This window comes from Squalius cephalus (genome assembly GCF_949319135.1).
Source record: "Squalius cephalus genome assembly, chromosome: 23".
Taxonomy (NCBI): domain Eukaryota; kingdom Metazoa; phylum Chordata; class Actinopteri; order Cypriniformes; family Leuciscidae; genus Squalius; species Squalius cephalus.
Window position 1 is genome coordinate 18,630,653 of NC_137144.1, and position 24,986 is coordinate 18,655,638.

Consider the following 24,986-nt stretch of genomic DNA (forward strand, 5'->3'; position numbering starts at 1 on the left):
AAAACCTTATTAGATGTTCACGTAGATCAGGTTCAGATCTTATTAATGAACAACTCAAGATCAAGAAAAAAAAAAAAAAATCGTATTGATTCGCTCACTCAGTCGGTGTGTGTGGTTCTTGGGTTAACGATTAGTGATGTTACGTTCCACTCGGAAACTTGTCTAAAATGTAGAGCTTCGTTTGTTTTGGGCAAAAGATTTGTTGAGTTGGCAAAACTCAATAAATTCAAAGTTTAAGTAAGCAGAACTGGCAGATTTTCATTTTGTACTCGTACATTTTAATTGCTCCCAAGTTAATTCATACATTTAACTTAAAATGATCACGTAATCTCAATTTAAATATTAGTAGTGAAACTGTAGCTACAGTATAACTAGCTAATTCAGCAAATGGTAACACAATGGTTTGATAACATTAGCATAGCATAGCAATTGCTGAACGACAATATAGAACATTTAACATGTACCTGTTCTCAAACCAAGCTCATGCTCCACTCGTCACCATGATGGAAACCCTTTAAAAAAAACACAAATCAGAAACTCTTCTAAATTAGCATAGCATTAAACACTACTAAACCTCCCACTTAACATTAATCTTACCAGATTTTCAAAATGTGAGAGAATACAAACTTGATGATAAAAAAAATCATAGATTTAAAAGTGTGTTCCTTTAGAGTGGAGTGTCGCGATGCGACCAAGAAATCACACATTCCCATTCACAAACAACCAGATTAATTACCGACTGTGAACATGGGAAATCTCAAATAATCTCTCGCGGTCAAACGTGACTTTAGAGTAAACAAACATGGAGGAAGACGGGCAAGAAGATCGCAATGGCGATACTAGTGTTTGGAGTCTTGGACTGCTTTTTAAAATTCGTGGGAAAAAAAGAAAAAAGTTGGGATTAATTTGTGTTATGCTTCCGGTGCGTCCCCGACGTTCTTCCGAGACGATTCAGTCACTCTTAACACACCTCACAGGCACCACAAGAAAATCTGATAAGATAATCTGTAGAACCATCAAGATAATCGTCGGAAGGGGGATTTGGCCCAAAATCGGCCCGATTATCTTGAAGTGAGTGTATGCCTTCACAAAGCTTCATCGTTCTTGAGTCATCAGCTTACTGACTCACTGAACATAAACTTCAATGTTCATTCAATGTTCTTCATGTTTGTTCAAGAGAAACTCCCCAACAGGGGTCAGCCCTATGTTCCCACAGCCCTATGTTCCCACATATCTAAGAATTTTTTTTTTTAGGATTTGTCTAAACCCCAGTTACGGGTAGGTTTAGGGGTGGGGTCAGGGGTAGGCCATTTGTGGGAACATAGGCATGATCCCAACCAACATAGCCTGAATTCCCCTCGCACACGATGGCAGAGCATTCAACTCTCAGCACTGTTTTACTGGCCACTTTCATCACAGGTAAAGGTGCAAACATTCAGGGACAGTTTGTGCACTACAGCATACAAAGAAAAGAATCAAGCTGAATAGGCAACATCTAACCATATAAAATCCACAATTTCCTTTCATGCTTTGGGCTGTTTGGGGCACTGAATTGTTTAAAAGCAGAATTGCATTCTGTTGTTCTCAAGAGATTGAACGGCCTTCTATTCAATGCCTGAAAGATTAACATTTCAAAATCTTTTTTTTTTTTTTTTGTCAAATGCTTTGTGACATTTGAAAACCCACAATACTAATTTTGCTATTCTCTATTCCTTGCAATTGGGCATTCACTTCACAAAAGGCTCCAGGAAACATCTTTTATGTACATATACAGATGCACAGGATGTCTTTATAAAATGTGTTTCATTAGTCACCAACATCTGAAAACCTTGAATCCTGCACAATATTCTCTGCTTCATGGTCTTCCATAGTAGGACCATTTTGTTCCCATGGTTTCCAACACAGACAGTAACATGCTCTTTAAAGTTAGGGTCACAACCTCCGGAAAACCTTCAAGCAAAAACTGAATGTAGGGGTGGTGTCTCTGAAAGAAATGAACTTCACTGAAAACCATGTAGCCTAATGAATGTGTAGCATTTAACAATGTCGGGCAAGTTGAACTGACTCACCTTATGAGACAATAGAGCAGACATTGTTCAACTGACGTCATTGTGCGTGATGTCAAAACATCTGTGAAGTCAAAGTACACTTGATTCATTAAACATGTATGCTACAAATATAGTTCCGATGTACTTCTGGTTTAGCTTCGCTGCAAGAAACAACCAAGCGAAATGTTTAATCTGTGATTCCTGAACAATTTATTCTAACGAGACGGTTGTTTAGTGAACTTGCAGTAGCCTATATATGAACAGTGGAGTTTGATTCCCGAATGAATGACTCTTGTGAGTCGGTTCGTTTGAGTTGATCTAAAGCATGCAGGGCTGGGTCACCATGATTTTGGATCTGATTTTTTAATTTTTATCAATATATATCTTTTTGATCCTGGAACATGTATTCCTAACCCTACCCATAACTTATTCCTGAAATCAGAGGTAAATGATAGGTGAATAACACTCATATAGAAGCACCTAAACCTGTAAACTTGTCCCTCAAAATCTGTTTCGAATGTTGTTCCAGGATCATCAAAGATGTTGATCCAGGAACATGTTGTACTCTGTGAAATCAGGTTCACCTACAGGGCTGCATTTCTTTAATACCATGGGCACCAATGGTCTCTATGATCAACTCAGCTCAAGATGCTTTTGGGAAACGCAGCCCTGTATAACTAGTGTGGTCCGATTCTCATGCAAATGAATCTCAAAAACAGCTTCTTTTTAGTGATTTAAAGGGTTAGTTAGTTAGGTCATTAATTAAGCTGCTCACCCTGATAAGCAGCTTAATTAATCACCTGTAAGACTTTCGTTCATCTTCAGAACACAAATGAAGATATTTTTGATAAAATCAGAGAGCTTTCTGTCCCTCAGCTGACAGCTTACACAATAAAAGAGACTTGATCGCTTTATATGATGAACAGATTTAATTTAGGCTTATTAAACATTCATCAACTCACACATCAGTTGTGGTAAACGGAAGCTCAAGCATGTACGCTTGACGTGCGAGAACCAATGAGGTTCATTCTCGTGTTACGCAGCACATTTGAGCTTCAGCAAGAACCAATGAGGTTCATTCTTGTTTGTTACGCAGCACGTTTGAGCTTCAACAAGAACCAATGAGGTTCATTCTCGTGATACGCAGCACGTTTGAGCTTCAGCAAGAACCAATGAGGTTCATTCTTGTGTTACGCAGCACTTTTGCGCTTCTGCAAGAACCAATGAGGTTCATTCTCGTGTTACGCAGCACGTTTGAGTTTCCACAAGGACCAATGAGGTTCATGCTAGTGTTAAGCAGCACGTTTGAGCTTCTGCAAGAACCAATGAGGTTCATTCTCGTATTACGCAGCACGTTTGAGCTTCTGCAAGAACCAATGAGGTTCATTCTTGTGTTACGCAGTACGTTTGAGCTTCTGCAAGAACCAATGAGGTTCATTCTCGTGTTACGCAGCACGTTTGAGCTTCCGCAAGAACCAATGAGGTTCATTCTTGTGTTACACAACACGTTTGAATTTCCGCAAGAACCAATGAGGTTCATTCTTGTGTTACACAGCACGTTTGAGCTTCCGCAAGAACCAATGAGGTTCATTCTTGTGTTACGCAGCACGTTTGAGTTTCCGCAAGAACCAATGAGGTTCATTCTCGTGTTACGCAGCACGTTTGAGCTTCCGCAAGAACCAATGAGGTTCATTCTTGTGTTACACAACACGTTTGAATTTCCGCAAGAACCAATGAGGTTCATTCTTGTGTTACGCAGCACGTTTGAGCTTCCGCAAGAACCAATGAGGTTCATTCTTGTGTTACGCAGCACGTTTGAGCTTCCGCAAGAACCAATGAGGTTCATTCTTGTGTTACACAACACGTTTGAATTTCCGCAAGAACCAATGAGGTTCATTCTTGTGTTACGCAGCACGTTTGAGCTTCCGCAAGAACCAATGAGGTTCATTCTTGTGTTACGCAGCACGTTTGAGCTTCAGCAAGAACCAATGAGGTTCATTCTTGTGTTACGCAGCATGTTTGAGCTTCCGCAAGAACCAATGAGGTTCATTCTTGTGTTACACAGCACGTTTGAGCTTCCGCAAGAACCAATGAGGTTCATTCTTGTGTTACGCAGCACGTTTGAATTTCCGCAAGAACCAATGAGGTTCATTCTTGTGTTACACAGCACGTTTGAGCTTCCGCAAGAACCAATGAGGTTCATTCTCGTGTTACGCAGCACGTTTGAGCTTCCGCAAGAACCAATGAGGTTCATTCTCGTGTTACACAGCACGTTTGAGCTTCTGCAAGAACCACTGAGGTTCATTCTTGTGTTACGCAGTACGTTTGAGCTTCTGCAAGAACCACTGAGGTTCATTCTTGTGTTACGCAGTACGTTTGAGTTTCCGCAAGAACCAATGAGGTTCATTCTTGTGTTACACAGCACGTTTGAGCTTCCGCAAGAACCAATGAGGTTCATTCTCGTGTTACGCAGCACGTTTGAGCTTCCGCAAGAACCAATGAGGTTCATTCTCGTGTTACACAGCACGTTTGAGCTTCTGCAAGAACCAATGAGGTTCATTCTTGTGTTACGCAGTACGTTTGAGTTTCCGCAAGAACCAATGAGGTTCATTCTTGTGTTACGCAGCACGTTTGAGTTTCCGCAAGAACCAATGAGGTTCATTCTCGTGTTACGCAGCACGTTTGAGCTTCCGCAAGAACCAATGAGGTTCATTCTTGTGTTACGCAGCACGTTTGAGTTTCCGCAAGAACCAATGAGGTTCATTCTTGTGTTACGCAACACGTTTGAGTTTCCGCAAGAACCAATGAGGTTCATTCTTGTGTTACGCAGCACGTTTGAGCTTCCGCAAGAACCAATGAGGTTCATTCTTGTGTTACGCAGCACTTTTGCGCTTCCGCAAGAACCAATGAGGTTCATTCTTGTGTTACGCAGCACGTTTGAGCTTCCGCAAGAACCAATGAGGTTCATTCTTGTGTTACGCAGCACGTTTGAGCTTCCGCAAGAACCAATGAGGTTCATTCTTGTGTTACGCAGCACGTTTGAGCTTCCGCAAGAACCAATGAGGTTCATTCTTGTGTTACGCAGCACTTTTGCGCTTCTGCAAGAACCAATGAGGTTCATTCTCGTGTTACGCAGTACGTTTGAGTTTCCACAAGAACCAATGAGGTTCATGCTAGTGTTACGCAGCACGTTTGAGCTTCCGCAAGAACCAATGAGGTTCATTCTTGTGTTACACAGCACGTTTGAGCTTCCGCAAGAACCAATGAGGTTCATTCTTGTGTTACGCAGCACGTTTGAATTTCCGCAAGAACCAATGAGGTTCATTCTTGTGTTACACAGCACGTTTGAGCTTCCGCAAGAACCAATGAGGTTCATTCTCGTGTTACGCAGCACGTTTGAGCTTCCGCAAGAACCAATGAGGTTCATTCTCGTGTTACACAGCACGTTTGAGCTTCTGCAAGAACCAATGAGGTTCATTCTTGTGTTACGCAGTACGTTTGAGTTTCCGCAAGAACCAATGAGGTTCATTCTTGTGTTACGCAGCACGTTTGAGTTTCCGCAAGAACCAATGAGGTTCATTCTCGTGTTACGCAGCACGTTTGAGCTTCCGCAAGAACCAATGAGGTTCATTCTTGTGTTACGCAACACGTTTGAGTTTCCGCAAGAACCAATGAGGTTCATTCTTGTGTTACGCAGCACGTTTGAGCTTCCGCAAGAACCAATGAGGTTCATTCTTGTGTTACGCAGCACTTTTGCGCTTCCGCAAGAACCAATGAGGTTCATTCTTGTGTTACGCAGCACGTTTGAGCTTCCGCAAGAACCAATGAGGTTCATTCTTGTGTTACGCAGCACGTTTGAGCTTCCGCAAGAACCAATGAGGTTCATTCTTGTGTTACGCAGCACGTTTGAGCTTCCGCAAGAACCAATGAGGTTCATTCTTGTGTTACGCAGCACTTTTGCGCTTCTGCAAGAACCAATGAGGTTCATTCTCGTGTTACGCAGTACGTTTGAGTTTCCACAAGAACCAATGAGGTTCATGCTAGTGTTACGCAGCACGTTTGAGCTTCTGCAAGAACCAATGAGGTTCATTCTCGTGTTACGCAGCACGTTTGAGCTTCCGCAAGAACCAATGAGGTTCATTCTTGGTTCATTCTTGTGTTACACAGCACGTTTGAGCTTCCGCAAGAACCAATGAGGTTCATTCTTGTGTTACACAGCACGTTTGAGCTTCTGCAAGAACCAATGAGGTTCATTCTTGTGTTACGCAGCACGTTTGAGTTTCCGCAAGAACCAATGAGGTTCATTCTTGTGTTACACAGCACGTTTGAGCTTCCGCAAGAACCAATGAGGTTCATTCTTGTGTTACGCAGCACGTTTGAGTTGAGCTTCCGCAAGGACCAATGAGGTTCATTCTCGTGTTAAGCAGCACGTTTGAGCTTCTGCAAGAACCAATGAGGTTCATTCTCGTGTTACGCAGCACGTTTGAGTTTCCGCAAGAACCAATGAGGTTCATTCTTGTGTTACACAGCACGTTTGAGTTTCCGCAAGAACCAATGAGGTTCATTCTCGTGTTACGCAGCACGTTTGAGTTTCCGCAAGAACCAATGAGGTTCATTCTCGTGTTACGCAGCACGTTTGAGCTTCCACAAGAACCAATGAGGTTCATTCTCGTGTTACGCAGCACGTTTGAGTTTCCGCAAGAACCAATGAGGTTCATTCTTGTGTTACACAGCACGTTTGAGTTTCCGCAAGAACCAATGAGGTTCATTCTCGTGTTATGCAGCACGTTTGAGCTTCCGCAAGGACCAATGAGGTTCATTCTCGTGTTACGCAGCACGTTTGAGCTTCCGCAAGAACCAATGAGGTTCATTCTCGTGTTACGCAGCACGTTTGAGCTTCCGCAAGAACCAATGAGGTTCATTCTCGTGTTACGCAGCACGTTTGAGCTTCCGCAAGAACCAATGAGGTTCATTCTCGTGTTACGCAGCACGTTGAAGATGAACGAAAGTCTTACGGGTTTGGAAAAACATGAGGGTGAGTAAATTAAGACAGAATTTTTATTTTTGGGTGAACTATCCCTTAAAAAACATACCACCGAAACCTCCTAAAATGTGGCGTGCTAGTACTTTTGACTTTGGAAATGGAAAATAGGATCTTCCAACAAGCAAGTGAAGGCAGCAAAAGCATTGTGCAATTTAATGAATCGTCTTGTCCAGACGATTCATTTAAAGAACCAAATAAAAGAGTTTATTTGCAGATGCTTGCCTATTTAGTTTATTACTACAGTATATTATTTGCAAATATCTATTATAATACTTTTACAAAAAATATAACAAAAAATGATCTGAATAGCTGTTCACAACTATATATGTTGTGTATATCTGGAGTAGCTTGCAAATCAAGCAGGTCAACTGTGAAAACGTCACACAGTCTCATTAATATTCATATGCCAAACTTTCATAGTTGGGTTCTTAAATCCACTGCCCAGTCCTTCTTTCATGTGCAAAATATAAGGCTTCAGCATGTTACCATGACTACCAAGCTGCTGTGTTTGGCCCAGTTTAATTAATTTCTGTGCTCAGTGCTAGCCGAGACATGATGCGTTCTAACAAGAAATTGCACCTATCATGTTTAGAAAGAGAGGAAAATCTCCTGTGTTTTAAGTATAGAGCCCCTGGGCCGTTTACCTCACACTTGTCAAGCTAAATAACCGTGCAAGTTTTTATAAAAGGTTTAAAAGGCGCACGATATAGGCGCCTAAATAAATGGGTCATTCCTGGTATTCAGTGCCTTTTGGCCATCATAAAATGAAGAAATCTGTTTTTAAAATACATTTTTGTGTAGTCATGATAGGGTGAGATAAAACATTTGAAAAACTATTCTTGTCAAGCTTGGGTAAATAAATTTAACCATTTATTAAACTAAGTAAATTAAATACAATTAGATACAAATGCTTAAAAGGCATTTTTGTTTACTTTTTAAAGTACTACAATATTGAATCTCTGGTAAATTTTCATTGTCTCTGAATTACTAGTGTTTTTTTGTTGTTGTTGTTGCTGATTTTATGAAATTATTGTAAAAAAAAAAAAAAAAAAAAAAAAAAAACCTTAACAGGGTGGACAAACTGATAGGCTATAACAGGGTGGACAAGTGTATAAAGAATGGATGATGATTTCCTATCGAACTTTAAATGCACTTCCAACAAACTTTGAATGCACTACTGCTTCTACTTTAAAGATAAATTACTTTCACAATCACTATGTCCACTCTAAATGTCCTCTTCAGATATAAACAGGGTGGACATGCTGATCTAAAATCAGCCAATGCACCATGTCTGAGCAGAAACAAACTAACATAGGTTGATCAAATAATGAATGGCATGGTCTTTAAAACTGTAATTTTAAAAATGTGATTTTTCTACTAACTTTTTTTCATATTTCCTTTAACAGGGTGGACATACTAAGGTTGACCACATCAAATTTAAAAGATAAAATTGGTAAAAAATAGACAGTTAAAATAATCTAGGATCTCTCACTTGCCCAAAAAGTGATGACTGCTTTATGATAAGATTTCATTTAATTTTTCTCAACTTTCATTTAAAGGGAAAGTATGGACAATAAATTGAGAGACAAGCTAAAGACCTAAATTATAATTGTTAAAATAAATGTAATAATTGTAAAAAAAAAATAAAAAAAATAATATATATATATATATATATATATAATAAAAAAAATAATATATATATATTGTTGGGAATATGAGTAATGATTCCCTCTAATGTGTGTGTATATATATATGTATATATATATATATATATATATATATATATATATATATATATATATATATATATACATACATATACGCATTAGAGGGAATCATTACTGATATTCCCAACAATATATATATAAAAAATAAAAACATAAATGGGAAAATGGGCAGTACAGGCCTGTGGACATAGAAAAAAATGGTGATATCAAAATGCTGTAAAATATTTAAAATGATCTTTTTAATCAACTTCAATATACTTAGAGTTCAATGGTGTTATTTATGACTAAGACAGGTTTAAAATTGATATTGTTAAACATTTGAATGTAGTAAGACGCCAGGAATGACCCAAATGTATACTGTATGAGACCGCCACGTGACAGCTCAGCACTTGAGTTCGACGCTTCTTAAAATCCTTTAAGCTAAGAAAAAGATATAGCATAGGCTACACAGAAATTCGTATTTGGTAGCCTATTTAAAACATATAGGCCTATATCCTGTAATATTAATGATGTTCCAAACCCAAATGACTTCGTTTCGTCTGTGAAACACAGGTGAAGAAAAAGATACAATGAAAGTGAATGGTGACCGAGACTGTCAGACCCCAAATCTGCCAAACAACATACGGATGATAAATTATGACCGAATTTTCACTTTTGGCTGACCTATTCCTCATCCTGCAGCTGAATTGGTCGAGAAACTGAAATGTAAACGCACGATGCCACTTGGTGACGAACTGATGCATTTACGACATAATTATGTAGCGAAACTTCAGTCTCTGTCTCCCCCTAGTGGTTACTAGAAAGAACTATCTGTCCTAGATCAGCAAAGAATATATAAAAAACTGTCTAAATGATTTTTTTTTCTTCCAATAAGCAATCCAAAACATGTAGTCACATAAACTTTTATTGTAAAGATTTATTCCAAAATAGCAGAATATTGCAGAGGAAGGGATGAGTGAAATGAAAGAGAGTGAGCGAGAGAGAAATGAAGAAAATCCACACTTGACTTTGGTGAGACTTTTTGAAGCTAAATATACCAAAATTCCACAATAAAAGTAAGAAAATGTCTAATTTAAATGCCTTCTGTCCCTACAAATGAGTTAATATTTCACATTAGCCTCTTATACATCTAATAATGCAATGAAAAGACACAATCTATTTTCATCTCCAAGTTAATATATCACGATTTATAAAATAAAACCAAAAAATGGTTATGCTTACCTGTGCTTTTTAGTTCAGGAATATAATGTTAAAGTATCCATAGGCCGGCCAGTGCATCTCCCTAAGCCTGTATTTACCTAGATTTTCCGAAAAAAATCCTCCGTCCTCACCAAACACTTGCTGTCCGAATCAATTGGGCATCGATTGTGGGTGACCTACCTTGATATCACTCAATAGAGGCGGCCTCGGATTAGAAACTGAAATGCTGGCGGTAAACTCCCTGATTTTCTTTACAAACCATTATGAGATTGCATCCAAAATGCTTTATTGGATGCAGAAAACCATGGCTGTGTCCGAAATCGCATTCTCTCTTGAGTAGCTCCTTATTTTGAACAAGTACACTTGTTTTGCCAGTATTGATGCCAATAAAGAACTTTTGTTTTTAATAGTGTACTTACTTTGCAACCGCTAAATAAGAATGAATGTGTGAATGTATTACATTCATCATGTTGTCACTGTCATGTATGTTCCCTTCACTGCCATTCACAAATCCTCTCCTGTGGCCTCATGGGATAGTAAAGTGTCCATTGTATGCACACTTCAGAATCTCACTGGAAGTAGTAGGTCATCCGGAGTTCTGTGAATTTGGACATACTTCTTTCGTCACATAGTGTTTTTCGCCTAGTATATAGTAGGGAAGTATGCGATTTCGGATGCAGCCCATGTTTTTTTTTTTACAGGAATGCTACATATGTTTTGACCTCTGACCTTTACCCCAAAAGAAGGTGGTTGTGCATAATGAATGAAAGGAAAATGTAATTATTGTTTAAAAAAAAGAAGTGCACACTGATGTTTTTAGTGAAGTCGGTACTGAAAAGTGTTGGTTATACATTGATACAGTATATACGCCCGCTAAGAAGGCATCTAAAACTAATCACGGATAACAGGCCTGGTCCACATGTGTGTGTTACTCTAAAATCCTACAAGCTGTAACTGGAACACACATCCCTCGCCGGTCCCGCTTCTGGAAACCCTGGGTTAAAACTACGCTGTTTCTGCCCTATTCAGCCTCTTTAAGGGCTCAGTCTGTGTGTGTTGGGGTGTGTGTGTGTGTGTGTGTGTATTACAGTGATAGAGTGTCACTTTTAGCACGGGTGCACATTGCATGCGCGAATCTCTCTCTTGTTTTTGCAGTGGTTGGGCTGTGAGGATTTGCCCTTCTTCTTTACGTTCATCACTCGTTCTTGCATCCCCCCTCCGCACGGCTTGGTACACTCCGTCCAGCTGGACCACGGGCGTATCGGACAGACTGTGTGAAGAGAGTACAAGAAAATCAAGGAGGGGTTTTGAACAAGGGCCCTTAACTGTCAACTGTCAGCATTCTGGTATCAAATATTTTAGTAATCATCATAAATTAGGTATCATTCAAAATCTTGAACACTCAAAATTCTAATTTGTTAAATTGGACATTATGTTTTAATGGAAACAGTACTTTAAGTCCTTTTAGCAAGCTCCTCCCCCTAGTGGGCAGTCTCATGTTTCAAATTTGACTAAATTTACTGCACTATTTCATAATCAAATCTTTTTTTTTCTAATCTTGACAAAACACATATTGTTGGAAAGGTATAAGACTCGAGGTTCCACCTGTTTTGTGATAGAAGTGATATTGTGACCTATATATTGTGATCCTAAAATTTTCAATGGAGTGTGGGTGTCTCCTGGTGTCGTTTTCGGTATAGTGCCTAAATAAAATGCCACAGCAACCTTAACTTTTGTGATATTAACTTTAAATTTAGAACACAACTTAGTGAGACATCTTAGATTTTAAAGCAATTGTAGAGTCCAAATTATTTTGTATAACTTCTATAACTTTTTTACACTTTCATTTTTTTGAAGTGCTTTGACTTGGGGATAGCACAGTTAAAGGTGATGTATGTGTGTGTGTTAGAAACGAGCAGCGAGACCAGAGAGACTTCCCTTGTACAATGAGCCTGGGACATTCTCTACATCACCATCTGTGGCCGTACTGAATCACTTCATCATATGATGACAATACGGTGTGTGTGTGTGTGTGTGTGTGTAAGAGATGCCCCGGCACAGAGAGAGGGGCAGAGCTTTAAAAGATGTGATGTATCGATCACTTCACGTACAGTAGGAGCAATACAGAGGAGCTTAAGAGAACAATTTGATCAATAACAAAAATATCAGCTCTGTTCCAAAACATGTAAGCATTGATGCCTACATAGGGATCTTTTTAAGATGCATCCTATTGTCACAGCACCTCATAAGTGCGTGATTTGGAATGTTATCCAAATACTGTTTTGTTTTTTTATTAATAATTTCATTTTTCAGCAATGTGTATTAAATTGATCAAAAGTGACAGTAAAGATATTTATAATGTTACAAAAGATTTCTATTTCAAATAAATGCTGTTTTTTAAAAACTCTATACATCAAAGAATCCTGAAGAAAAAAAATAGGCCTTGAGAGTGCACTTGTGATGCCTTAAAATATTAAGATTTTGTAGGCAGCTTACTAGGTTTTGGAACTTGCTACTCATTTTACTACCATAATGTAACATATTTCTGTGTAAAAATTGAAAATTCAATAAGAAAGAAAAATGACTTGATTTTATCCTTTGGGAATTGATCGAAGTGTAAAAAAAAAAAAGGCATTTCATATCATCTTGACGTATCCAAATGGTAACCTTAAAATCCCAATGAAAAATGAGAAAATGAGATGGGACAAAAACTCAAAAACTTTGGCATTCCCCTGAGAAACTTTGCATTCCTTTGCAAAATCATTGAAATATAGTTTTTCTACCCACCTCAAATCCACTATCAGCCAAGAAAAAGAGGCTGTGTAAGTTATTACATTTTGATAAAAGATTGCAAAGACAAATATGTTTTTTTCCTTTGAATTAACTTCCACTGACAAATCATGCAAAGTAAAACCAGGAACACGTAAAAAAAAAAAAAGGTCAAATTTGATTTCAGGTTGACTTTAAATTCAGATTCAGTTGCACAATCCATGTGCAATTAACATAAATCCGGCTTCCAGGAATGATCTGTTGACAGAGAGCTAAATTTGCAACAAGTAAATACTAAATAATTCTAGACCTGTGCTCTCCTCTGCCACAGACTCCCTGCTCTGTTTTCCTCTCCTCCTGTCTGGAGCTTCCTGTCTCTTTCTCTTGTCGCTGACACGGGAGCCTTTCGAGCACTTGCGGATCTTGCATTTCTTCCTCTGGACCGTCTCGGGGCAGGCCAGGCCCCCGAACTGAGGCTCTAGCTTGACCATTCGTGAGCGGATCATGTGACCCTTCCCGCAAGACTTATTGCACTCGGACCAAGCTGACCACTCCGACAGCATGCAGTCCGTGGCTGGAGGAGGAAAGGAATCAATTAAAAAGACAGCATTTTTGTGAATGTATTTAGCTATAGTACAGGGACAATTTTGTAAATGAAATTCCGTTTGGGGACATCTTTAATTGGTTAATCATATTAGGGTTAGTCTGTAGTATTTAGAATTAGCTTTACATGAAAACAAGAAGTCTTTGATATGTCCCCATTTAGATAGCAAGTAAAGGCGTGTGTGTGTGTGTGTTACTCACGGCATTCAGGAAACATGCACTTTTCAACCTGCTCGAGCTCGTCTGGGCACAGGCCGGGCTCTACTGGCGTCTTCAGCATGCGCTGACGGGAACGCATGCCCACACCGCAGGACACACTGCATTCTCCCCAGTCTGACCACGGAGACAGCATACACACCACTGCGTCTACACACACACACAGGGTTAATACAGCCTTACAAAAGTTGTTTAGATGTTTATAAATATTTTAAAGTATATTTTAGTGCATATTTGTACATTTTTACTGTATAGCCAGAAATATTGACTGCAAATAGTATTGAAACCAAAACTTTGCCATGATCCATAATGTCAAATTTAAGTAAAAACCAATCACCAGTCATATTTACTTGTCCGAAAATATATAATATTATTATTATATGTGCAGAATAAAATGAATACTATTATTTATTAATAATAATTATAAGTTGTTGTCGTGGTGGTTGTTAAATTACACAATATTATAATTAACATCAAATATTTAATCTTTAGAATTTAATAAAAATGAATGAATATCTTTTCAGTCTACTGTACAGGTATTTATTTATACCACAACTTAGATACAATTCCTGAATATTTACATATTTAAATTGACTATTTATTATATTTTATTTATTATAAAATGTATTTATTATTTATGTATCATATTGCAATGGTAAACTGAATTACTGTTCAGTCTGAAGCATCAAATGTTACAAGTTAAAACTGAAACGGACAGCCTTTAACTACTTCTATTTACAAATTTGAAGGCTGATTATTGGATAAATAAAGGTTATATAATGTGACTAAGCATTACTTTACAGAGCAAATAAAATGCCTTAAGAACAAATAGTGCAGCCAAATTAAGTAGCAACGAGTATTTACAAAGCCCCGAGTTTGAATTGACGCCTTAATTTAAATGAGACCTTATGAACGGCTGGTGCAGCCCGACCCGGGGCAAGTGACAAGCAGGTCTAATTAGAAATCGACTAGCCCCAAAGAGGAATTTTGGTAATGAATCAAGTTTGGTGAAGCAGGGCATCTTGCCTGGCCCTTGAGAGGTTGTTGGATTGAGTTGATGCTTCATACTCACTGCACTCAGGCATCATGCACTTCTCTGCCTCCGCCAGCTGCGCTCGACACGGAGAGCCATCTGAGGCTTCCATCTTCATCATGCGCTCTCTCCTCCTCATCCCCACTCCACAGCTCACACTGCAGGGCTCCCACTCACCCCACTCGGTCACCACACAGCTACTGGGTGCTACAACACACACATACAGGTGTCTAACATTACTGGTGTAGACTTTAGGATTTAGACTTTTGACACTGAATGTCCATAAAAACATGAACACAACATATAATGTGTGTCTAACTTACAACAGTCCTCGTTGACCACACACTTCTCTGTCTCCTCGGTTGGCAGTGTACAGCTGGAGCCGTCCTCTGGGAACTGCTTGACATATCTCTCTCTGGACCTCATGCCCATGCCACACGAGGCGCTGCACGGGGACCAGCTGATCCACTCTGACATCATACATGTGGACGCCTCTAGGGGACAGAACGCAGTCATATGCTAGAGAGGTACTGTATGTCCCAAAACTTTTTTAAAAGTATACTCTGAGATCTGGTTATGAATGAATGGACACATTTATCATCATCTTAAAAAGCGATTAAAAATCGTTTTAAATTCATCTCAGGATGCACCTCATGAAGTGGGCTGAGAGAATGGGGTATAAATTATATTCATATGCTAATAAACTAAATAAATTGTCAAAAATGTGTTTCATAATTATGATTATGATTATTATTACTACATTATACACAAAATATTTGATGTTACTATATTACTGTATATATACAATATAATAATTAACATCAAATGTAATACTTAATGTGTATTTAATAATGATAACTATAATAATAAACTATATTATTTGCCACAAATTTGTTTATTGTGAATAATAATACTAAAAATAATTGACAAAATATTATAATTAACAACAAATTTGATATCTAATGTGCCGAATTTATGCTTATTAAGCTTGCAATAGAGTAATGAACTATATTGTCAGAAAACTGTTTATTGCAATTATTATTATTATTAAATAATACTATTTGTTCATTGCGATATTATTAAATTACACAATATTATAATTAACAACAAATGTAATGTGTAGAATTTAAATTATAATATACTTATTAGCTTATTAAGTTTGCAATTGTTTAATGAACTATATTGTCAGATATATTTGATATATTACTTTTTTTCATTATTATTATTACAGTATACAATATTATAATTAACATAAAATTTTATATTTAATGTGTAGAATGTAATAATATTATTAATAATAATGAACTATAGTATGATTATTATTATTAGTTTACAATATTATAACCAGCATCAAAAGTAATATTTAATGTGTAGAATTTAACAATAATATTTAATATATTATTAATATACTGGTGTGTTTGACATTGCTGGTCATGCATTAACAGCCCACATCTTATTATTTTATTATAATGAAGAACAAATATGTAAGATATTCACTCTTCACTCTATACATGATGCAGTGACCTGTTCCTATAATCCTCTTTCTTTATGCATGACGGACTGTAAGATTACAATCCTCCTCCTACAGTTCATCCTTCATATCTTCCACCTTTTCTCCCCTTATAAAGTGCTGACAACTGTGATCAAATTGACCGATCCAGCCATGCTTTATCTCACCTCAGCTGTTCCAATTATCTCTATAGCAGAGCTTGTAAATAGATTTGTTATCAGACGGGATGGATGAACTTGGGGCGACTCTCCATAGATTTGTCTCTAGTGCAGAATTGCAGACCCCATTTGGGACGAGCAGCGAGCACTGCCTAATAAAGCAGAACTAAGTGAATCATTAATAAGAGCTGTAAATAAACGTGGCCCTGATGGGCCCCCCAGAGGCCCCAGTGTACGCCTGTCAACGGGATGGTGGATTATCAATCAATGCAGGCCCTTAACGGCCTATTAATTAAAAACAAAGGAGAGTCTACGTAAAGCGATGCAGGTTCTATTAATCAATAGCGAGCGATGGAGAGAAACAACAGCCTTCAGCGTCTTTGAAAGCCTCAGTCAGGGTTGACAGGATGAAGACGTGATGTGGAAAAACAGACGGATCAGAGGATGGAGAGGTACAGATGAGGTAGATGGATGGGTTGATGCAGATACATTGACAGACAAAGAAAAAAAGAGAGAAAGTCTCCAGCAAGCTAGCTGGTGAGACAGAGCGATACAAAAACATCACAGGTGCTGCACAATTTGGTCTTGTGTGGTTATTTTTGCTTAATGATATTGCGATTTGAACCGCAATGTGTTAAAAGAACAAGAATAACTCAAACAGCGGCTCTCATGCGGAACAGCAAAAACTACAAACTATGCCTTTTGTCTCAAAGTTAAAACATGTTTTGCACAACAAAAAGTTAGTCTTGAAGAACATCCATGCTTGTTCTCTTAAAATCAAATACAGACCCAAAAAATCAATGGACTTCAAAACAATCTGGTTCTCTTTGTATTGACGTTGTACTTCAAAGTGGACTCAGACCTATTTTTTGGTCCATTTCAGTTGTGAAAATTTTCATCCAGACTAATATTATTGTTGCATATTACTACTATTACTAATTAATAATTAATAGTTGTTATATTTTAAAATATTCTAAAACTACAATATTAATATCAAAACTACTATAAATATTTTTTTTATAAAAAAATACAAACATCATATTAAAGACATTGTAATATTTTGACTATATAGAACATTTTAATATATTAAAAATTAAGATATTTATATAAGATAGTATATCATATGTTATACAAATATCTTATAAAAAATAATTGAATATTTAGAATATTTTTGAATATTCAAATTTTTCAATACTGTATATAATATTATACTGAAAACATTAAACTTTTTTGAATATTTAGAACAATTGAATATATTGTAAAATTTGAATATTTTACAATATTTTAAAATTTGAATTTTTTTTACCATAAAATATATATTTGCAACACCGCAAGGAGGTTTGTTAAACCTTCAAATAGTAGCATTGGAGAATAATACCTATAGACCTTATTCACATCAACATCATCTTTGGGGAATGGGATAGACATACGTCTCTTCAGTGGGTTGAACTGCTATTTTAATATGTTTTTGGATTGAACTGCTGATGAAACACTGCAAAAATATCTTTCCAAGAAATTTCAGTAGACAAAAAACTCCAGCCAACATGAGCTGTGGAAAATAAGTGATCTAGGAGCTTTATAAAAGCTTTTCACAGCAAATACCATTGAAAAAAATGACAAGTCTATCCCTTACAGCCTTGCTTTCACACCTGTCATGGCACTGCTCTGAAGAAGGTCTATTGTAGAACATACAGTGCATGGAGACTATATTTACTTATTTAAAGTCACAGAAGGCCATACACTAATTTTGATTTTAGTTTGATTAATTGTGCAGCCGTTACACTTGTATAGATACACAGATTTAAGTAAAGACAGCCAACAACTCAAACGAGAAAACATTATTTGCAGTTGAACTTACCATTCTTTTTACACTCTGACCCAAATGGCCAACCAACCAAAGTGCAAACGTCCTATTGATTCTTTTAAACGATAAACCGCAATTTATAGTTTACGGTTATGGTTTATAGCATCTACCTCTCCAACGAGGGAATCGATACCTTGGTCTGCTCAAGCAGATTGCGAGCATAAAACTCCACAGCAGCAGTTTGAGGTCGGATAAGGTTTTCTTAACCTTGAAATCAGAGGCTTTGCATTTCTCTACAGAACTCTCCACAAGACTATCAATTAATAACATGCTCCGCTCAGAGCCGACTAAAAAAAATCAATGCTTTTCATGCATGCATTAATGCAACATTTTTATTCTTTCCGCCTCCATTTCCACCCCCCTTATTCCATGCACCTTCCCTCCCGGCACGCTCTGAGATAGCCATCTCTAAATCCGTCAGCCTCAAAGGCTTTTATATGTGCTGGAGAGCTGGAGACCGGCATTATCTTGCTCACCCTCCTCGCTGCAGCCCGGCCCCATGCAGGGCTCAAAATCTTGGGTGTGCAGGCAGGGCATGATGGGGTCCAGCTGTGCTTTTAGCATCCTCTGCCTCATCCTCCGACCCTTATCGCACGTGGAGGAGCTACAGGCCGACCACGGAGACCAGTTAGAGTAGATGCACGTCTCTGGAGTGTTGTCTCCTGCAGAAAAGTAAGTGGATAGACTCATTAGGGCAAATGGTTACGGTTCATGAAAAGCAGTGACACTTTAGTAGGGCATTTAATGGGGATAGTGGGAAAAAATGGACTTTTCTTTGTGTCTTTGTATCTTTCTGTCCTTGTCTCTTTTTTATTCCTCCCAGTGGTGCTCTCAAAACATTCCCTGACAGCCTGACAGTAACACTGGTTAAGTTTGGAGCTGGATTAATGGCTGCTAGTAGCGCAGAAATGATACTCTTTAGCTTTAAAAGAATTCTAGCACCGCTCCACATTGTTCATTCCAGGCCTCATCTCTCCATTCCTGAAACTCACGAGAAACTGGAGGGAAACCACAGGTAATTATCTGACATGGTGCATTAGCCAACAAACATAATTGAAGTGCACCATGGTAAAGCATATTGTTCTTCTTCATCTTCTTGTTGTTTGACTTAACCGTAACCGAAGGGACATTGTGAGGTTTACTCTAAGATACCTGCTGTCCGCCTTGTTCATTAAACTGTCCGTTGGCTATGTTTTTAAATGAGGTGCTACAAATTGGATAAGATAGCGTAGCCATACGCACCTTCCTCCTTCTCCTCCTGAGCAATATCAGCGACGATATCGTCTATGGTGTCGGGCACGGTATTGCACTGCTCTCCCTGCAGATTGGATGAACATGGATCAACATCACAGTGCCTGATAAGATCCACCATTTGCCATCTGATCACTATCACGCTAAGCCCGGCGAAAAAAAAAAAAAAAAAAAAGATTCTCCGGGGGCAGATGATTGTAAACTAGCTGGCTAGAGGCAATCCCACGCTTTACCCCACTCAAAAGCCTTGAGATGAGATTCTTCCCAGCTGTGAGATAGAGATGAAACATCTGGTGTGGAATATTAAGTGTTCTGGATCATGCCGATAAGTTCCAGAATGGATTATTTTAGAATCAAATCCTCCAAACACTGTCATTTGAAGGATAACAGATGTGTTATGAACATTGCTGAGTTTCCGTGCATCACGACTGCTTGCCTTGACATATTTTTGTAAGCAATTGCTTTAGTTTGTTTAGCAAATGGACTTTTATGATTCAGCAATTCAGGGTCAGTAACTATATTAAACAACACAGCTGTTTCATGGTGAATGTTTAAAAAACAGTCCCATTTTGCTAGAAAACAGGGAATAGACATTAATACATCCTTAAAAACACTCAATGTTATGACCAATAACCGACAAATATTAAAATGTTTTGTTATTTTGTCAAAAAAAAAATTAAGTTTGTAATAAAATAGATAAAACACCCAAAACTAAAATAAATCATTCTAAATAGTAAAGTGAATTTAGGAATCACAATTTAAACTATGACAAACTGATATTCATTTTGATATTTGCTAACTGCTTTCTATTTTAATATATTACAAAATGTTATTTCTTCCTGTGATGCAAAGCTGAATTTTCAGTGTCACATGATCCTTCAGAAATCATTCTAATATGTTGATTTGCTGCTCAAGAAACATTTCTTATTATTATCAATGTTGAAAACAGTTGTGCTGCTTGATATTGTGATATTGATATTTGTGCAAACCAAGATAAAAAAAATAATTCTTTGATAAATATTCCTCCAAGGCCAAATACATTAACATTGTAATTTCCATTACCATGCTAAACTGTTCCGAGAGTTGTCATGATATAACTATTATTATAAACTAAAAAGACATTAAAGTTTTAAAACAAACGTGTTAGCTTTTAAAATCACCTTTCTTGCGATTCTCTCCACTACCACTTGGGCGAGGGGTGCCATGGGGCCACCGGAAGGGTCATAAAAGGGACTCTGTGGGTGATCCAAACTGGTGAGGGGTCGAATCCGCTCCTGGGGATTGCTGGGTTTATTGGGAGACTTGGATAAAAATATGAAGTGGAGGGTGAGAGGAGAGAGGAGAGAGGAGAGAGGAGGGAGGAGGGAGGGAGGGAGGGGAGGGGAGGGGAGGGAGGGAGAGAGAAAAAGACTTTTGAATGCCATCTGCCAGGGCCTCCCACCTTTCATCTCCATATTCATCATTCATTCACTCTGTAATATTCCCTTTATGAGTGATTTATGGCCTTGTTTCCTGCCTCTGCACTTTAGGTCACCTGACAGTTACTTGCGTTCCACTCCAACGCCTTCAGAAAAACGCTGCAAAACAAAGACCAACTGCTGCTCCAACTGCTCGGTTAAGCTGAGTTCAACTTCTAGAGCTGACTTGTTATTTCTTTCAAGGATCAACTCAGGTCTGTACCAGCAGGGGGCAGCGTGTCAAGCACTGGTTCCACTTTTGGGATGTACAAAGACTTAAAGGGCCCCTATTATGGATTTTTGAAAATGACCTTTCATGTAATGTGTAACATAGCTCTAAGTGAATGAAAACATCCTGCAAAGTTTTAAATCTGAAAGTGCACCGTATATAAAGTTATTGTCTTTCAAAAGTAAGAGTCGACTCTGAGTCAATTAAATGAATTGTTTTTCAAACGAGTCATAAGCCGTTTCGTTGTGACGTCAAACGAAACATTAGCATATTGCCCGCCCACTTATTGCGCGCGCAGACACCAGGGAAAACTTGAACCTCAAACCTGCAGCTGATTCCTGTGGATACTGGATAGCATCATGTCGAAAAGACGCTGTGCTCTATAATGTGAATGTAAAGCCAGTTTTTTTTCACTGCCTAAGGACGAGCATGTGAAAAATCAGTGGTTAAAATTCATCTTTACCATTATACCACAGCAGTATAATCCTAAACTTTTGCTGTGTTCCCTTTATTTCACTGACGACAGCTTCTCAAATCTCGGAGTTCAATGTAGGATTCGCAAACCGCTAAAGTTCTGCTAGAGGAAAGATTAAGCATGGAGTGAGATTTGTTTTACCAACGTTTGTTACATCAATCATTCACGCTAGAGCTTGGCTAATGTATACATTGCATTCATGCACTGTTATTGATACATTTTCCGTGTTCACCACAATATATTATAAAAATACTCTGTAAATAAATGAGTACAGGTAAAATAATCGGTTCGTTGATGGACATGCACTTGTTAATGCTGATGGTGAGGAATTACAGTTGCAACATCTCATAATGTACCTCAAACTGAGTAGTGTATCACTGAGAAACGTCCTGTTCGAGTCGTCCTTGCGATGGAGGTTCGGGTTGAATAACTAGTTCTTCCAGTGTTTCATCATCGGACTCGCGCTCGCATTGATATGGTAAAATGGACGTCATTGTTCGTCACTGTCTTTAGTTTACGGTGTAGGAAGCCTCAGGACAGATGACGTTGTTATGACAATGGGCGCTTTTGTTTTCGACGAGCGCGCTGTACGCGGTAAACCAATCACAACAGACTGAGCTGTCTGGCCAATCAGAGCAGAGTAGCTCACGGAAAGGCGGGATTTAGAGAGATTGATTCATCTGACGAGTCGTTTGAGAATCATTGAAAATGTGGTGATGTGCAAATATATATTATAAGGAAATTAAACAGTTTTTTGACCTTTGATGCATGTAAACCTGTTGTAGGAGACTCCAAAACAACATTAGGAAACTTTAAAATAGCATAATAGGGGCCCTTTAATACTGTTTCCACTGGAGGGCTCTTGAGTAAATATTAAGATGTTATTGACACTAGAAGCAACATAGGACACAGTGAAGAAACTACTTTATTTGCACACACTTTTTTCTTCGCTATATTTAATTATTTTTCTAGTGTAGCCTTGGATTATGTATATTTATAGTCAGTAAACTAAAAATATGCGCTACAAAGTTGCTTTTGCTTATATAACAATTTCATTTCCACATTAACCTTTCAGGGCAAAACAAAATATTATTCCATTATAATAAGGCTGTCAAAGTTAATGTATTAATGCATGCGATTAAACATTTTTAACACATTTTTTAAAAATCCCATTAAAGCTTTTAGTTAATTTGACATTATAATTTTCATTCTGTTATGGGTGACTTCCAAACAACTGTTCAGAGACTTAAGAGCTGATTGGAACTAATTAGAGTGCACATTACTTTATCATATTTTATATATTTGTTTAATTTGAATTATTATTACTTTAATAATAATAATAATAATAATAATAATAAATATACATATAATAGTAATAGTTATTAGTATTATTATTTTGCAAACTATGCACACATAAACCTCAATACAAATGTGCAATAATTTAATAGTGAAATGTATTATTATATTGTTATTATCATATTATATTATTTAATTATCTGACATTTGCACTTAGGTCCGTGTTTGCATGCAGTTTGCAAAATCTGTGCAAGGCAAGAGCACTGTTGCATAAATTTATGCAGAGTGTAAATTTTAATTATCTGAACAGTTTGCAAATGTATTATTTAGTTTTTTTGGAACTGAATGCATTAACGTTAACTACAAATAATGATTAAATATTTCAAATAATAAATAATATATTAATCTATGTAAATAAGACAAACCAAGCAACTGACTTGAAGTCTTGTCATACAAATAGTAGTTAAAGACAAGATGAGATAGAAGAGATGAGATTTATCACTTTGATTATTCAACATAGCTTAAATGTTATCAATGACTCACACTGAACGACTGTACTGTATATGGTTTTCATCCTGAAAGTTCTCATAGTATTTTCTAAATGTAATGATCTAATCACTCTATGAAAGCTGACCTCATAAGTGACCCCGCTGTCAGTACCGGCGTCCCACGGCACCAGATCCTTCACCAGTCTCTGGACCCAGCCGCAATCCCTGGTGCAGAGGTCCTCCCCAGACAATCCCACGTTCCAGTCAGGGCTGGGGCCCAACATGGTCAGGAATGACATGAGATGACGGGCTCGATCCACCGAGAACTCTGCCGAGGGGGCGGAACGCCTGAGAGAAGACGAGTGAAAAGATGAAGCCAGCTGAAAATAAAGTTGTTGTTTCAAAGGAAGGACTGTACACAAACATAGAGCCACTTATAAGAAGTCTGTGTCATGTATTATTTGCTAAGGCATAATTTGTTAGAATCCATGCAGATGGCAATTAATCAAAAACTAATTGCCCTGATAACAAACCATCACCAAAGCAACTGTTGCCAATTGAGAGGAGCAGGCTGCATGTGTGAAGATGTTACTTGGATCTATTGATTAACACATATTAAATATTCATCATGAAACCAGCACCTTATGACTCTCACAGCCCACACTTGAGAGCAGAAGAGAGAGAGAGAGAGAGAGAGAGAGAGAGAGCCATGCACTCCAGGCAGATGAGAATTAAACTCATGTTTTGAAATCAAAACCAATGACTATGTCAAAAGACCAGCACAATGTCTGCAAAAATAAAATAAAATCACAGGATGAATGGGGTACAATAAGTTAAAAGGCACAAACGCAAACCATTGATACTACAATATACTACAATATAATTGGATAATGACAATTTATATACTGTAACCCCTGTAAGATTAACTTAACCCTAATATCCCTGACCAATGTTTTAAATGCAACAAGCTTCAAGGCACTTTATTTCACTGTATGTGGGAATGTCAGGAGGTGAAAAAGTGTTTAGGGTGAGGTGACCCAATGTTCTCAATTTACTTCTTCCCCAATTCCTCAAGCCCAGTATTGTGTAGTGAAGTATCAAAGCAGACAACTGTTCACTGCCTATTAAAGAAAATAAGTTGGTGAACTTATGTCCAGTACAAACCAAACGTTCTATTGTACGTCCTAAAAGGACATGGAGGTGGAACCAATGTCAAGTCACCTTTAAATATAGCGTTTATAGCGTTTTATACAATACAGATTGTTTCAAAGCAGCTTTACAGTGATCAACAGGAAAATAATGATTCAATGGTGCATAAATAATGATTCATTATATTTTATATTATATTCATATATTATAAATTTAGATTTTCCTTTCTTTTAATTTAATTAATTAATTAATTTGTTTTATTATTATTATTTTTAATACTGCCTGAGGTTTGCTGGGGGGGGGGGGGGGGTCTTTTTGTATACAAAAAGACAGGTAGGAAAGACTAAACTGCCCATTTTATACAAGCTAGGTAATTTTTGTGAGATAATAGTTTATCAAATAAAACATTTATCAAAAAAAGAAAGAAGAAAAAAGTGCCTCTAATGCTTTAAAAAAAAAGTTATGGGGC

The 24,986-nt window shown here is 37.7% G+C and overlaps 1 protein-coding gene and 1 long non-coding RNA gene across 3 annotated transcripts in view; both read right to left on the bottom strand.

Annotated features, from left to right (window-relative positions):
• Positions 1–464: 464 nt before the first annotated feature.
• LOC307151570 lies at positions 465–9,548 on the bottom strand. Of its 2 annotated transcripts, none has more exons than XR_013819903.1 (3): positions 9,483–9,548; positions 2,070–2,130; positions 465–512 (listed from the first exon to the last, which is right to left on the bottom strand). It is a non-coding gene; the product is annotated as an uncharacterized lncRNA (long non-coding RNA). The 2 variants fall into 2 exon arrangements; XR_013819904.1 differs by having other exon boundaries at positions 9,472–9,540.
• A 158-nt stretch (positions 9,549–9,706) lies between these two features.
• The window catches only part of spon1b (spondin 1b), a 64,995-nt gene continuing 49,715 nt past the window's right edge, over positions 9,707–24,986 (bottom strand). Inside the window, exons 8-16 of the mRNA XM_079860099.1 lie at positions 23,515–23,716; positions 20,584–20,724; positions 19,415–19,490; positions 18,649–18,834; positions 14,964–15,134; positions 14,680–14,847; positions 13,593–13,757; positions 13,099–13,362; positions 9,707–11,289 (exon numbers count right to left, since the gene is read on the bottom strand). Of these exons, the coding sequence (XP_079716225.1) occupies positions 11,126–11,289; positions 13,099–13,362; positions 13,593–13,757; positions 14,680–14,847; positions 14,964–15,134; positions 18,649–18,834; positions 19,415–19,490; positions 20,584–20,724; positions 23,515–23,716 (1,537 nt within the window). The 3' untranslated portion in view covers positions 9,707–11,125. The remainder of the gene's footprint in view (positions 11,290–13,098; positions 13,363–13,592; positions 13,758–14,679; positions 14,848–14,963; positions 15,135–18,648; positions 18,835–19,414; positions 19,491–20,583; positions 20,725–23,514; positions 23,717–24,986) is intronic.